The 14,496-nt window shown below is 37.5% G+C and overlaps 3 protein-coding genes across 4 annotated transcripts; all 3 read right to left on the minus strand.

Annotated features, from left to right (window-relative positions):
* On the minus strand, positions 1,806 to 3,434 carry LOC104768645 (crossover junction endonuclease EME1A-like). The gene is made up of 4 exons (XM_010492665.2): positions 3,098 to 3,434; positions 2,790 to 2,880; positions 2,332 to 2,696; positions 1,806 to 2,157 (listed from the first exon to the last, which is right to left on the minus strand). The coding sequence occupies exons 1-3, from the start codon at positions 3,270 to 3,272 to the stop codon at positions 2,690 to 2,692; spliced, it is 273 nt and encodes a 90-aa protein (XP_010490967.1). The 5' UTR covers positions 3,273 to 3,434; the 3' UTR covers positions 1,806 to 2,157; positions 2,332 to 2,689.
* LOC104768646 (phosphatidylinositol-3-phosphatase myotubularin-2-like) lies at positions 3,991 to 10,137 on the minus strand. Its single transcript, XM_010492666.2, has 19 exons — positions 9,838 to 10,137; positions 9,574 to 9,642; positions 9,274 to 9,348; positions 9,109 to 9,180; positions 8,933 to 9,002; positions 8,622 to 8,671; positions 8,245 to 8,534; positions 7,971 to 8,044; positions 7,811 to 7,874; positions 7,623 to 7,688; positions 7,222 to 7,321; positions 7,024 to 7,137; positions 6,498 to 6,667; positions 6,232 to 6,316; positions 5,770 to 5,988; positions 5,602 to 5,661; positions 5,446 to 5,510; positions 4,968 to 5,247; positions 3,991 to 4,826 (listed from the first exon to the last, which is right to left on the minus strand). The coding sequence occupies exons 1-19, from the start codon at positions 9,943 to 9,945 to the stop codon at positions 4,356 to 4,358; spliced, it is 2,502 nt and encodes an 833-aa protein (XP_010490968.1). The 5' UTR covers positions 9,946 to 10,137; the 3' UTR covers positions 3,991 to 4,355.
* LOC104768647 lies at positions 11,474 to 14,496 on the minus strand. Of its 2 annotated transcripts, none has more exons than XM_010492667.2 (2): positions 14,233 to 14,496; positions 11,474 to 13,803 (listed from the first exon to the last, which is right to left on the minus strand). In XM_010492667.2, exon 2 carries the CDS (start codon positions 13,786 to 13,788, stop codon positions 11,986 to 11,988), a length of 1,803 nt encoding a protein of 600 aa, XP_010490969.1. In that variant the 5' UTR covers positions 13,789 to 13,803; positions 14,233 to 14,496; the 3' UTR covers positions 11,474 to 11,985. The 2 variants fall into 2 exon arrangements, with proteins under 2 accessions (XP_010490969.1, XP_010490970.1); XM_010492668.1 differs by lacking the exon at positions 14,233 to 14,496 and adding an exon at positions 13,968 to 14,194.

A 14,496-nucleotide genomic window follows, 5' to 3' on the forward strand; every position in this document is an offset into this window, starting at 1 on the left:
ATAATTTATTAAGTTATGATGACTTATTGACTTGATACCTCTCATGACAACGTTGGTTTTTGTGAGTCTTAAAATTCGATACACATTTGATAGTCTTAGAGAGATTTGTAACAATTTAAAACTCTATGATTAAATGTCTCTTTGTGGTTAATGGATATTAACAAGTAGGTGGTAGGGAGTGGAGCATCCATTGTCAGTCAGTCCCATACGACAAGTCTGTTCATTACCATTTTACATATCCGATTATATATTGACCGTATCTTATATGTTTCTCCATATATATTGCAACCTTAACGTATTTAAGTTGTTCTCAACATTGATACTACTGTATACAAAATACAGTATGTACCCTACCACCTCATATCCAATCCATTAAAAATTCGGTATATCCAATCCACCAATTTACTTCGATTGGTTGTGATGATGTATAGTAACAAACGAGTAAATGTCTCATGACCCTTTTCTAGATTTGTTTTTTTTTCCCTCAATTCCAGCCTGTGAAGAATTTACTACGGCGTTTCTCGTCCTTATATCATAACGTGGAGATGTAAAAATTTGTTGACAAAAAATTGTGAAAACGTGGTACTGAAATTTGTCGAACTAATCAATGCTTGTCTAGTGGTTTCAAAAGTTTTATTATGGGATTGGGAGATTAGGGTTCGTATTCTTTTATATTATGGTCACTATGAACGACGTTTTAACTAACGACACCATTATTATCTGGTTTTCACATCTTTCGGAGATTTAGTCTAGGAAAACTTTACGACACCCCAAAAAAAAAAGTATTTCCTCTGTCTCATGAAGATTGATGTTTTGAGATTTTCACACATATTAATAAGAAAATTTTTAGTTTTTATTTGTTAATTAATTTATAATTACTTTTTGGTAGAGAGAGAAAATATAAACCAATAACAATTCAAAAATTTTAATATTTTAAATGATTACTTCTTGAAGTTTGCAAAACATCAATCTTTGTGGGACAAAAATATATCCCAAAATATCAATCTTTGTGAGAGAGAGGGAGTATTTATTTTTTCACTTTTCTAAACAGAATAACAGTATAACACCAGTCCATTTGCAATAAAAAAATAAATTCAGCAATAAAAGCAGTGGTCAAGTAGTCAGTACGTACAACTGAAACAGATAAGATAATAATAGTCTTGATTGGTTGTGAATTCAGACTTTTGTTTCATCACCTTAATTTTGTCTTCAAATTCACTTTATTACTGCAGATTTATCATTTCATTACAAAGTTGTGACAAAAATTTGTAAAAGTCTGGGGGAGTGGTAAAAAACCACAAATCCAAAAAAGTCTGGAGGTGGTGGTGACTCAGTTTTGTTTGAATTCACTATATCTAATCATTCTTGGTTTCCTTTTATAAGAGCTAAACCCAATTGTAACCGCAATATAAACCAGTTTTAAACTGATTTGATCTTTAACCAGCCGTAAATCCTATTAAACCGTTGTACCACTCAGAACCAGTCCCGCTTTTTAAACTTGACTTGTTTATCGTGTGATCGGTAAATCAATCAATGGCGGTTAAGGGCATCTCCATTGGGAGACTACTATTTTGAGACTCTTATTTTTTTTTAATATTAGAAAGTGTACTTTTACAAAATAAGAGGTTTTGGTTTGTTAATTAAAATTATACTTCTCCAATGGTGAGCTCTAATAATTGAGGTTCTTATTTTTGAAAAAAAAATATTTGGTACAAAAAAAAATAGAGAATTGTACTTGCTCAAGATGTGTGGTAAAAGGTACACAAAAACAAATAAAGAGAGGTGTAATTGCTTTTCTTATTTGTGGTAAAGGGTACAAGAAAACATTTTGCTCTTCTAAAGAATCTGAACCCCTCTACACATATCTACGAACCGATTATGCAACCAAACTCCAAAGGACCTACAAGTTCCACTGTCACAACCAACAACGAACCCCTGAAGCAAGTTAGGATCACCAACCTATCAAAACGCTTACATTTAAACCACTTTGTTTCCCAAAGTTTTAAACGAACTGCGTCTTTAGCGTTTGGTAACTCAGATTTCATGAGACCACCAAACTCAATTAAACTCCAGGAGAGCATTGTGGTTGTGAATGCCATTGGGAATCCAAACTTTCATATTATCCCCTGCATCGTAGTATCCTCCCACCAAATCCACCTACAAGAAGAAGAGAATAATAATCTCAGATGTGATTAAGAACTGAAGAAACCAAGTCCCTTTGCAAACAATACAAATAAACAAAGCTGAAGAGAGAACATGAACTGATTAAACGGATATGGTCTACTGATCATTACAAATTGTATCAGAATGGTTATTAAGAATGTTACTTACCCTCTCACATTTTGCTGATGACTGCATTCGGCTTCAGAGGCTTCACAAAGAGGACCTTAATATCTCCAGCTTTCACGTCACTCGCAACTTATATTCTGCACAAGAAAAATGTTCTACTCATCTTTCCAAGTTTTAACATAGTCAAACCAAAGATAACTCAGGCCAGAAAGCACTAGCTCACAAATTGTAAGAATGTGAGAAGGTTGAAACTATGAAACTACAGGAATAAAACTTCCAATCTTTTATCAAATTCTTTAGCAAATGAACAAACATTGGAAACTATATATATCCCTTTGATTTCACATGTGAAGTTCTGTTTGGTTGATGCAGGGAGGAGAGAATGTCATTATCTTCATTGTCACATCCTGCACAAATCCAAATGTCAAGAGTTCAGCTTAATAACTCATAGTAAGATGATACAACCATATTACCAATGAATATTCAGAAAGAGAACATACCTCTCCGGCACCATCAAAATCGTCAGTACATGAGGAGTAAGGTTGGCACCATCAAAATCTGCAGTTCCTGCACCTGCAATATTGGTATCAACTGAATCCAGAGAGGTCAGAATCAAAGCTGAGACAACAAAACATTAATAAGACTTACACAGGCAAACACATATATACTAAACTAAAACATCAGTAATCACAAAATTTGAAAATTAGAACAGTTTCCCCAGGTATCAATTCCCCCTATAAACGAAACCATTTCGGCATAACCATCGAATACGAACCGTACATACTCGATTCCAGAACGATAAACTTACCGGAAAACGTGTGAGACTCACGGTGTGAAGAAACTCCGATTTCAGAAACAAAAGAGGAAGACTTGACGACAGTGACATCGTCAGAGAGAGGTGCTTCATCGACGACGAACAACGGAGTGGTAGAAGCAGAACCCGGCGGTTGTTTCTGCGGGACTATCGATAGAGAAATTACCATCAGATGGAGATCAGAATCTCTGGTTAGTTGTTCTGATTGCTTAATCAACACCTCCGACTGAAGATTGTTTGATCAGTAATTTGATTGGAGATTGGTTAATCAATTTGCGAGTGAACCCAAAAAATCTTTCGGCTTCGAGAGTATCGATCCGGAAGAGATGGAGAGAAGAAAAAGAAAGAAGAGAAGAAAAATAAATTATTTTTATATAAAAAAACCAATCAGATACGAACACCTACCCTATTTTATCCAATAAGAGTCGGTGTCAAAACATCTTAAATAAGAGGCAACTCTATCCAACTCTTATTTGTTTTATCATTTTTCATTTATTTTTAATCCCAATAAAAATAAGAGTCCTGTTAAAAACTCTGCTAAATACACTAATGGACTTGCTCTTAGCGACACTTGTGTAGTTGTGTGAAAGTAAATTTGACATAATGATAAAGAAATGTTACGATTGACTTTTCGACACGATTAAACACGAGGGACACTAGAGTCAACAGTAACCGTACAAGAATTTACGATCGATCAACGGCTCAAATACAGTAAGAATTAAATTAGAGGTCCAAGCACAACTACATAATTAAAGAGTATACAACGTACATCTCTTAGCATCTTTTATATGATGATGTTGTGTCACCAATTTCACACATCTAGGCTCTTATTAATGCAAATGTTTAATATTACAGTTTCTTTTTTGAGTTTTACTACTTTCTTGGAGGATTATAATGACTCTTGTCTCAATAATCATATTATCAGTTTTAGTTACAATCTTTACTCGTTTTATCAACGGGACAAACAAAAACAAAATCACAAATCTAGCGTTCTCAATGAAGCCTGAGGTCGAGACCAGCAGCAACCTGCTGCCTCTATAGTCTATACATGATCGCATTGCTATACAAGAAGAAGTTAGTTCCCGACGCGCACCCACATTCCAAAACGCTCTTGGTTTGGCGGTTTCTGTATCCGCCTTTAGGGGTTTTTTATTGATGTTTCTGTTCCTCACTGGTGTTGCTATGCCTTACTCTGTCAAAAAAAATACACACATGTCCTTGATTTACTGTCAATCTGGTGAAACTTGGACACTCATTCAGCTGCGAAATAGCCTTCTTGGATGGAGAGTTTTTCAAACGCTTCAAAGTTTGTTTTTAACCCAAGAAATTGGCTCCCGATCTGAGCACAACCTGCATCAGGCCTTCGACACATTCCTTCTCTTGTCCGCAACGGACACAATGCTTCACACACATTTTGTTCAGTCACCGATGATATAGATTCTGAGACATCTGTTGTGTTGTCCTCATATGGTTTTTGGGGAATCGAGTGAGAACATTTCTGCGGCCCATCTTCTACTTCAACTGTGCAATCTCCGTTCTTTGTGAATTTAACTTTGCAGCCAAGTGACTGCACAGCTCGTGATATGACGGCACACTCTTTTGTAGCTCTCTTTGCTGATTCTCTAGCTACGCGGCTTATGTCTCTCTCGGTCACTAACTCTTCGCTCAATGACTCCACTGCAGAAGATAACTCATCTACCTTCCTTTCTGCTTCTTCTTTCTCCTGCTCCAATTTTTTCCGACCCGACACAAGAAACAATCAAGATGAAGCAAGATAATTGACGTTAATAGAATGTACAGTCAAATATGAACTTTAGGAAAGGATTATTTTGTAGTCTATAAAAGGTTAGGAAGGATGGGTCACCTTCTTCATTTCTGAATACTTCACAGCCATGGCTCTACATCGGTCCTCGGTTTCTGTAGCGTTCGGTTCCACAGGGCAGGCCCACCGGAGATGGAACTGGGGCCAGAGAGTCGGGGCTAGAGCTGCTGCAGGAGGTAATAATGGGCCATCATATCTTGAAGGATCATATAAAGGGTTACAATGGACATGAGAAGTTGCACTGGAGGAACGTAAATCAGCCAAGTAGGCCCAAAGACATCCACAGGTTTCAGAAATCCCACACTGCTGCCTCTCTTTTTCACTGACATTTATCAAGAAAGGGTCAATATATATACTAAACGGTCGCACAGTCACTTCCTGCTCGACTGTGGAACTTTCAACTATACAAAATTGCTCCAACTTTCTCAGGAACAATAATAACCTTACATATAACATATGATGAACTTTTTCTGACTTTACAAACTAAAGCACAGAAAAGAAGTTTTAAATGAGAGGTTACCTATTGCACAAAAAGTTCCCAAAACGACATGAAAGCAAGCAGTCCATGAAATCTACCAGGAAAGTCTGAAACAAAATAGTAAAGGGTAGAGAGTACTTTTAAAACAAAATTTCAACATGACACTGTCAAACATCTATTAATGGTCTATATACATACCGGAGAAAACTCGAACGCAGAAGGATACATCCGCATTAGCTGTGAAACGCAATCAAGCCACTGCAAACACCGTAAACGTGAAGATGAATAATCTAAGGCTTTACTCAGCTATCTAATTAGATTTTCACATCGTAAAGAATATTATAATTGTAGGCAATAGCTACTCACCTGCAAAAATATAGGAGAATAGTTGTTCGGCCCATATGAAGAGCTAGAAGATTGAGCAATTACTGATCCTGAAAGTTGCTGTACTGGAGAGGAAGGGAAACTTCGAGCAGAAGAAGACTGAATTGGTAATTCAAAATTACCAGATTCAGACACATTAGGCATTCCCACCCGATCCGAAAATGGGTGACCAAATGCTAACCAATCCTTTTCGACAAGAGCCTGATGTGAAGTCAGAATAGTAGAAAAGACTACATAAGACAATGGTACATCAAACAAAATTCTTACGAAGGCTGCTTATGCAGTTAAATCAGCTGGCAAGAACAAAGTATTCTATGAGAACCACCCACAATATCAATTATCAAGTTACAATCCTAAACTTGAAGTTGATTAAGGAATTAAGTAGATTCAGTCACAACAAGAACGAAAAGCCCCAGAAAACTTAAACTATAACACGAGGTGTACCTGGAACCCAGAAAATGTTCTGTAGTATGGATCAAGCAATAAACATGCAAGAGAAGTCAGCTGAGTTGTTCTGTCCCATCCATCACTGCACAGTGACATCACAAGTCCGGAAATAACTTAACAGCTGAGAATAGTTAACACCTGATTTAACGGATGATAAATACAAGTGTCTGCTTGAGACAAATGCATCTTTGTCCTATCACATGTCTATAAATTGGTATCCAAGTAAAACAGTTCAGTGACGATGCGGCCTCAAGATAGCTTACCTGCAGTGCACGAGAACTGATGCTGACTCCATAGCAACACGTGCAGCAATCCATGCTACACCAGCTAAGATGCTCTGGATGTGACTTAACCAATTACTATCTCCGAGCAAGGATACTGAAGCAGACATACTACTGAGATTACCTCCACCCCACGTCGAGGCACCATGCCTCTACAGATTTCACACAAATAGAGTTATCCACTATTAGCAACAGAAGAAACAGAAGTATTGTATGTAAATCATGATGTATCTTCAAAAAGATATCTGTAGTATATTTTACACGTTCTCCATGAACTTGAAAAAGAAACTAAGGGTGCAACCATTAACTTGATAACTAATGTAAAAATCATGTCCACATGCTTTAACCTTAATTCAATTGAAGGATACCCGTTTTAGTTTCTGAAACCACCTAGATGTCGTGTGCTAAACAACTTGGAGAGTGTCAGTTGATTTGTTAAGAAACTTTAATTGCTTTCGAACTTCTCCACCAACTACAAATCCTAAATTCTCTGGAATTCAGTACTTACCAAGAATGATGACGTCCCATCTGACGATGTTGTACCATGCATATCTAAATAATCCCTAAGGCGGGAAAAGCTCTCTCTCATTGTATGTATGTTGTCTATCCCCAGAAAAACAATCTGAAGAGAAACATTTTCAGTAAAAACAAGCAGTTCCAGAAGACAAAATATTGAGCTGCAAACCAGTTTAGACCATGTACAGACTTCAGATTTAAAATAATTCGAAGATGATTCTGAGCCTCCTCCCATTGCTCCATTTGCTAATGCATTTTTCTTAGGTCTTGCATCTACGATATAAAGCTTCCTATGGCACAAAAACAAAATGACAGTTCGTGTAATTTTTTTAGTAACTAAGTATCAACGTTCAACCACATTTCAGATAAGAAGTAACAGAGTAATTTTCTATTTCACCCAAATAGACTTTTCTTAATATTCCAGAATATAATCCCACGTCCAATGGGGCAAACAAGATTGGTTATTTCCAAGTATACGTATGTGATTTATGATTTTTTAACACAAAATCATGTGAGAAATGCAAGCACATAGAGGGGTCATGGTACTAAGAGATGACAAAAAATCAAATGACGAAAAAATCAGAAGCTCACCTTCGTGCTCCCTTATGGCCAGCTAACTGAGTGCAAAATGAAGCAACAAGTTTCTCATCACAACTACTGTAGAAATGGGTGAAATTTATCAAAACATCAGATCCATCACTTCAAGCACTTTGAGATTCCAAATAAGAAACTAAATTATCATGCACAAGTCTGGTCATAAAACTGAAAATTCTACTTACCTCCTCATGTTCATCATCAGACCAACTAAAGGTTGTGATGAGCGAGCAATCACAGCTCCACTTCCTGCAATTGAGAAATAAATATAAAAAAACAACATGTAAATGTCGAAGGTATACCAACAAAGTTCAAATAGAAGTACCACAACCGCTGCATTTCTACCTGGATGACACCACGAGATCACAGGTAAGCGACATCTTGCCCGGAAAGTAGACGCCTGGATCAGATCTTCATCACTGACAACAAAAATGCGGTAACTTTTTATTGTGTCAATACTTCTCATAAAGATAGTTGAAACCAAAAAATAAACAGTGGTATGCCAAGTTACTAAAGAGAATCTTCTATGTAGTTCTCAAATACGAGCACAGAACTTCTCAATGTTTGGCGAAACCAAATGAAACATTTTTCATTCCTGAACAAGGAATCAATGTCCTACCTAATGGATTTTGGAACCATCAAAGCAAACGGATAACTCTGACACAAGTCATAATTCGAGTTCAAGTTAGTTATCCGCCAAAGTTCATTGGACAGAGTGAATGAACCGTCGTCAATCATATTCATTGACGCTTGTTGAGAACTTTTTCCGAGAAGCCGAAAATATTCATTAAGCAATCTTTCCTTTGGGTTTGCGTTACCGAATTTGGAAGGTCCACATGTAAAAGCATAAAGATCCCATACTCTCTCTGGTTTGTTAGACCTCAATAGTGCATCAACCACAGCACGTCTCTACAAAAGTATGCCAATAGAATCATATAGGTTTCAAGGGAGAAGTGCAAAATGTAGCATGAGTTGAAATTTTTTCAAAAGTTTCACCTGTTTGGTTCCAGGTCGAAAACCATAGACAACTATTCTCATATCTTTTCCTGCAAAATGTACATGAATCATATGATATAGTTTCAAACTAACATATAAAAAGTATTAGATAAAGCGGTAAATAAAATCCCTTCAATCAACATCATCGCAGGGGTGATGTCTGCTGCCAAGATAATTACTTTCAGGTAGTAAACAAAGGTAATAAAAGAAAAGGAGCTAAACATTAAACTGAATTTTGATCTATGGCGCCAGAACCTGAAAACATAAATTACTCAAAATCAGTTTTAGCAAATGGAAACACAGAAACATACCAGTGACCTGTAAAAGTCGATTTGGTGCATTCTCATCGTTGTGATATTTGTTTGATTGAACTTTCAGCGCCTACATATAATACCCATGACACAGAAATTATATACAAGTAAAATTATTAAAACCCAGAGCCTAACTGCACCAAAATTAATCACAGAGCGTAGATATAAAAACTGACCAGTTTGTTAAACTTCTCGATAGCTACAAATGGGATTGTACCAAGTGGAACAAGCTTTCTGGTTCCTTCACTCTTCACAAAGAGAAACAAGGAATAGTCCCTTAAGTTTATAGCAATAAGTTGACAAAAAAAAAGAAGAAGAAACATAGGAAAGACAAGTCATACCAAAAACATAATACGAAAATTTGACAACAAGAGGGTCCCTGCCTCATTGGTGTTAATGAGAATAACTCCACAAGCCTGAAAATCAAAGCCAACTTCAATTAAAGATCAAAACACAATACAGTTATGATAAACAAATTCCAACAAACAGGAATTTGATTTCTTGTTAATTTTCAAGAAACCTGACTGAAGCATCCTTATCAATTCTCAAATCCAAAGCATAAAGTTTTAGAAAACAGTGAAGGGCACCAAACAGAGTTTTCAATTCGAAACATCCAATTTTGACCAAATCTAATGACATACCTCGAAGAGAATCCTCTCAGATTCCAGTAAGCAATCCAAATTCGAATACGAGCTAGACAAAGAAGCTGACTGAACCACCCCAATCAAAAGAGAACATATAAAAAAAAAAAAAGCATCAATCGATAATCCCCAAATTATGAGCTTTTCAATAAAGAGATGGACAACAACAATAACAATGTTCTCGTGTTGCTTGCTTAATTAATTAGGTCAAGGAAAACGCGAGAGAGATGCAATAATTGAATTGAGAAGTTAAGAGCGCAATACATCGAGTTTACTCCATTCGATCATGTCCCAGCTTCCGATACCTTCCATCTTCTCCGATGAACATCGCAGCGATCGTGATCGCCCGGGGAGAGGTCTCAGCGCCGTCATCTGAAAGGAGAGAGAGAGAGAGAGAGAGAGAGAGAGAGAGAGAGACGGTGACTCGGTTTGGGCTTCACCTGCCGCTCAACGGTGGCAAACTCGACGGATTTAGCACGCTGCCTTTTCGCCACAGAGACTATGAGACATCCAAATACGACGCAGTTTCCCGTACGGCCAGAGTTTTACGTTTCAGACCCTTTATTTTTTTTTCCCCTTTTGCTTTAATAATCTTTTTTCTTACCTATTTAAGATTTTTGTTAGTTTCTATATATATTTTTTTTTACAAAAAAGTCAAATTAAATACTACTATTAGAATGAAAGTTTTTTTGATAAAGTCCATTTAATGAAAGACTTGAATGTAGTAATTAAATAAATATTTCTTTATTGACCTCAGTTAATTATTTAAAAATATTTAGACTTTCTTTTTTTAATCTAAAAATGTAAAATATCTAACGAAATTAATTAAATAAAAGTTATCATTAGAATATCTAGGCCTGGACAAAATACCCGGATCCGAAGATCCGATCCGAACCCGATCAAAAAAACCTGATCCGAAGCCGTATCCGAAATTGTAAAATATCCGAACGGGTTCTAAATCTCTAAATCCGAAAACCCGAACCCGAACCCGAACCCGATCCGAACCGAAATCCGAACGGGTATCCGAATATACCCATATTATTAATATTTAGTAGTAATATATTAGTAATATTTATAATTTTAATAATAAAAGTGTCCAAAATATTCAGATTTTTAGATATTTTCGATAATTTGAAGTATTTAAACTGTTTATTAGTAAACTTGGGTTAAAAATACTCTAAATTTTCAGATATACTGCGTATTATTGAATAATTTAGACTAAATTAGATACTAAAATTTTGAGTTTTGTGAACTTCGGGTACTCCGAATCCGAACCCGAAATACCCGAACAAAACCCGATCCGAACCCGAAGTCTAGAAATACCCGAATGGGTCTTATACATCTAAATCCGAAAACCCGAAACCGATCCGAATCCGATCCGAACCTGAACGGATACCCGAATGCCGAGGCCTAAGAATATCTCAAAATGAATGTTAATTCATATGGTAATCCAACTTAGTAATTCTATGATGACCCCTTCTATATAATATTAGTCTGTATAGTAGTTGTATATTATCAATCAATCATATAAGAAGACTATCATCATACCAATATTTGTTTCTTAATGCCACATCTTTCTTAAAAAAAAAAAAAAAAAACATTATCATCATATCATAAAATTAGTATCATACTGATAATACAATTGTTTTCTAATGCTAGCTTGATATTTTCTCCAAAGTTCATTAATGCTATAAACGATTCAGCGTGTGTGCTCCTTCAAAGCAAACGACGACTAAATAAGCATGCTGAATTTGAAGAATCGGACCTAGAGTAGAAATACTAATATTTGTTGGCCAGATAGATCAAGTGCAATTTCTGATTTTCATTAATAAAAAATTATGCTTTCATTAATAAAACTTAAGCATGTCGATTTTATTTTTTTAAAACAAAATTTATCAACTAATAAATCTGTTGCACTTTTTGATTCCAAACTTGACAAACCCACATACGAATACAGTTGACCGGAAGAGAGGAGAAGATACAGACAAAACTTGGACAAATCGGAACTTGAAGGTCGGAGAAAACAAGGAATCTTCTGTATCACCCAATAAGATATTACAGAATCAAAAACAAACTTGGCACATACGTATATATGCAGTATGTAACTCACCACAATAAAATCATAGTAGAACAATATACACAACGCATCATCATCCTACTACAAGTCAGAATTTGCAATCCACGAAGCAGAATAGTAAAGAGGAGGGGAAAGATAAAGACGAGCTCAGATCATAATACCTCTCGTGGTAATCGAGCAATAACGTAACAGCATTTCGCCCTCGGGTTTGGTCCAAGCTGCAGAGGATACTGGGCTTGCCCACGGTTTGGTTACCCGGTGGGTTAGATCCAGTGTCGGTTGACGTCAAAGAGGTAGTAAAATTGCAGACTTGTCTGTCGTCATGGAGAGCTTCACTAATTATCTGTGTCCATGCATTTCTCAAGGGTTTTACTACTGGTACACTCCTGAAGAGCCTTGGCGTTCAGTTCTCTGCCAAATCTCCAGACATAGTTGAGGCCAACAAGAAGCTCGGTAATGATGGCTTCCGTCTTCTGTTGGTTTGCAAAGAAAAGGGTTTGTGCAAGAACTATGTGCGTCCTTGACACCAAGCTTTGGTGCTCGTAACTCCGCTCGGATTGCCATTTTATCATGTTGTGAGCTAACGGACCCAGCCATTCCAAGATACCTGCCATTGCGTCAGTCCATTCTTTTGCTAGTCCTGGATCATAAACTGTGGAAGAACTCAAGTTTTTCGAGTAGGGCTTTAGTCTTTCTCTAAGGGATGTTCTCACGCTCGCCGGTAACATATTGTAAAGGTCGTCTCTTGCATCATCGCCTATCAAGTGAGGAGATGCACCAAACCTCTCTATCACGATGATAACATTAGCATAGTGTAATGCTAAGCAAGCAGCACCAAGGGTATTAGGAGCAGCATCTGACAACTTCGGTCGGGAAGGAAGTGTCAAGTTTTCAACGTGGACAGAGTTAGAATTTCCTTCAAGAATGTGATGCTCAGCACTACTATTCCTAGCTCCATTCCGGGTCCTAGTACTAAGAGGAGTAATCCCATCTTGGGACACCATGCAGCCTTTAAAGGGACCAACCTGAGTTAACCGGTTGGGTTTCGATTGCTTTTTCACTGAGGAAATAGAAGGCCTTTCCGGGGTCTGCCCCATCTTTTTGTTGTTTTTGCCCATTCCCATAAGTGGTCCTGATTTGGAGGTGATTTTACCAAGCGGACCTGAGTAAAACTTGAAACGTTTGTGTTTTTCTGCAACAAGAGGGCCTGACTTAGGAGGGGATTCGGCGCTGAGAGAACCCGAAAGGAAATCACTCATCTTTGTGGACCTTGTAGCAGCTGAACCTGATGCAGGACCCGTAAATCTTCCAAGGGGACCAGAAGCAAATCTAGGAAGACCGCTAGTCTCAGATTTATGAGAGATAGGAGTTAAAATTGTAGAAACCGAGTGACTGCGGCCAATGAAATCAGAATCTGCAGAGCTAACATCACTCGCATCCATTTTGTAACTAATGCCGAAAACATGTTTAGTCCTGCTAAGGATTGTGAAAACTGATCTAACCAAGAGAAGGACGGTATAGTCAAAAGTACGGTTCCAAAGAGAGACATCCCGCAGATTCCTTACTTCATGTCGTTTCCACGTAACTTTTTTCTGATACTCCAAAAGATTGTCAGTAGCAGATTCATTGCTCCTCATCCTCTTATAAGTCTGTTCAAGATCAGCCAAAATCTCAGTCTCCTGGTAAAGACTAGCATTTGATGCGATGAAACGTTCCATTTTCTTAGCTTTTTTATCCATCTTCTTCCAGCCAAACTGCCACCCATAAGGGTCAGCTCCAGTCTTCATCATCTCACTAAAACAAGTCTCAAAGCTCTTCAACTTAGGATCATTGCATTTCCTAGCAAGCCTAGCAACAGCTTTAGCTACATTCTCAATGCTCTCCATCAACTCATCGCGTATTAACCTGACGATGAAATCATCGTCTTCAGAAACTAACTTCTTAATACCAGTGGAATGTGTAATCTCTTCCCTAAGCCTTGCAACATTCTTATCACTAAGTGACTGCCATAAATGAACAAGCTTTGACAGCAAACTCGCAACCTCAAACGCTAATACCTCAAGCACCGCCTTATCTTTATGACCATCATGTTTCTTTGGAAACCTCCACAGATTACGAAACCAAGTCTCTGACACCATCCTCTCTCTCTCAACCTGCTTTTCCAACAAAGAAACCAATACAATCACCAAAACAGTGAGGAAATTACAAAAAGCAATCAAATTTCACATTAAAAAAACAAACCCACGATTGAAATCTCGAATTATTAAAAGCAAAGCCAAGCATCAAGAAAGAAGCAAGAAGTAATAATAACTCTTACACAAAGCGAAGAAGAAATTGGGGAAATCTAGCTACAGAAATATCTACCAACCAACCCCAAAACGCCCAAATCGGGTTATAAGAAGTATACAAAGACGGTGTCGTAGCTTAACGCGTTTAATCAAAAATCGAATTCAATAAAGACCCATGGTTTTGAATTAGGAATTGTCGGCAAATCGAGAAGAATAAACCGACACGGTAACAGTAACCCAAAAAAGGAAGGAAGCGCGTAAGAATGATACAGTGGGGGGGGGAGAGAATCTTACCGATCATTCGAGGAAAAGATGTGAATCAGAGAAAAATCTGGAAAAAAGGAGAAGAAATTAAGAGAGGAGGGAAGAGAGAGAAGAAGAAAGTGGGGAGGAGGAGGAGGAGGAGGAGGAGGAGGAGGAGGAAGATGCAGTGAAGACTGCTATAGCCACATCCCACATGGTGTGTGAGAGAGAGAGAGAAAGAGAGAGAGAGATGTTAAAAGCAAGCAGCTAATTGTGGAGAGAGAGAGAGAGAGAGAGTGAGCGAGTCAAGTTCGT

The sequence above is a fragment of the Camelina sativa genome, chromosome 20 (assembly GCF_000633955.1).
Source record: "Camelina sativa cultivar DH55 chromosome 20, Cs, whole genome shotgun sequence".
Classification (NCBI taxonomy): Eukaryota; Viridiplantae; Streptophyta; class Magnoliopsida; order Brassicales; family Brassicaceae; genus Camelina; species Camelina sativa.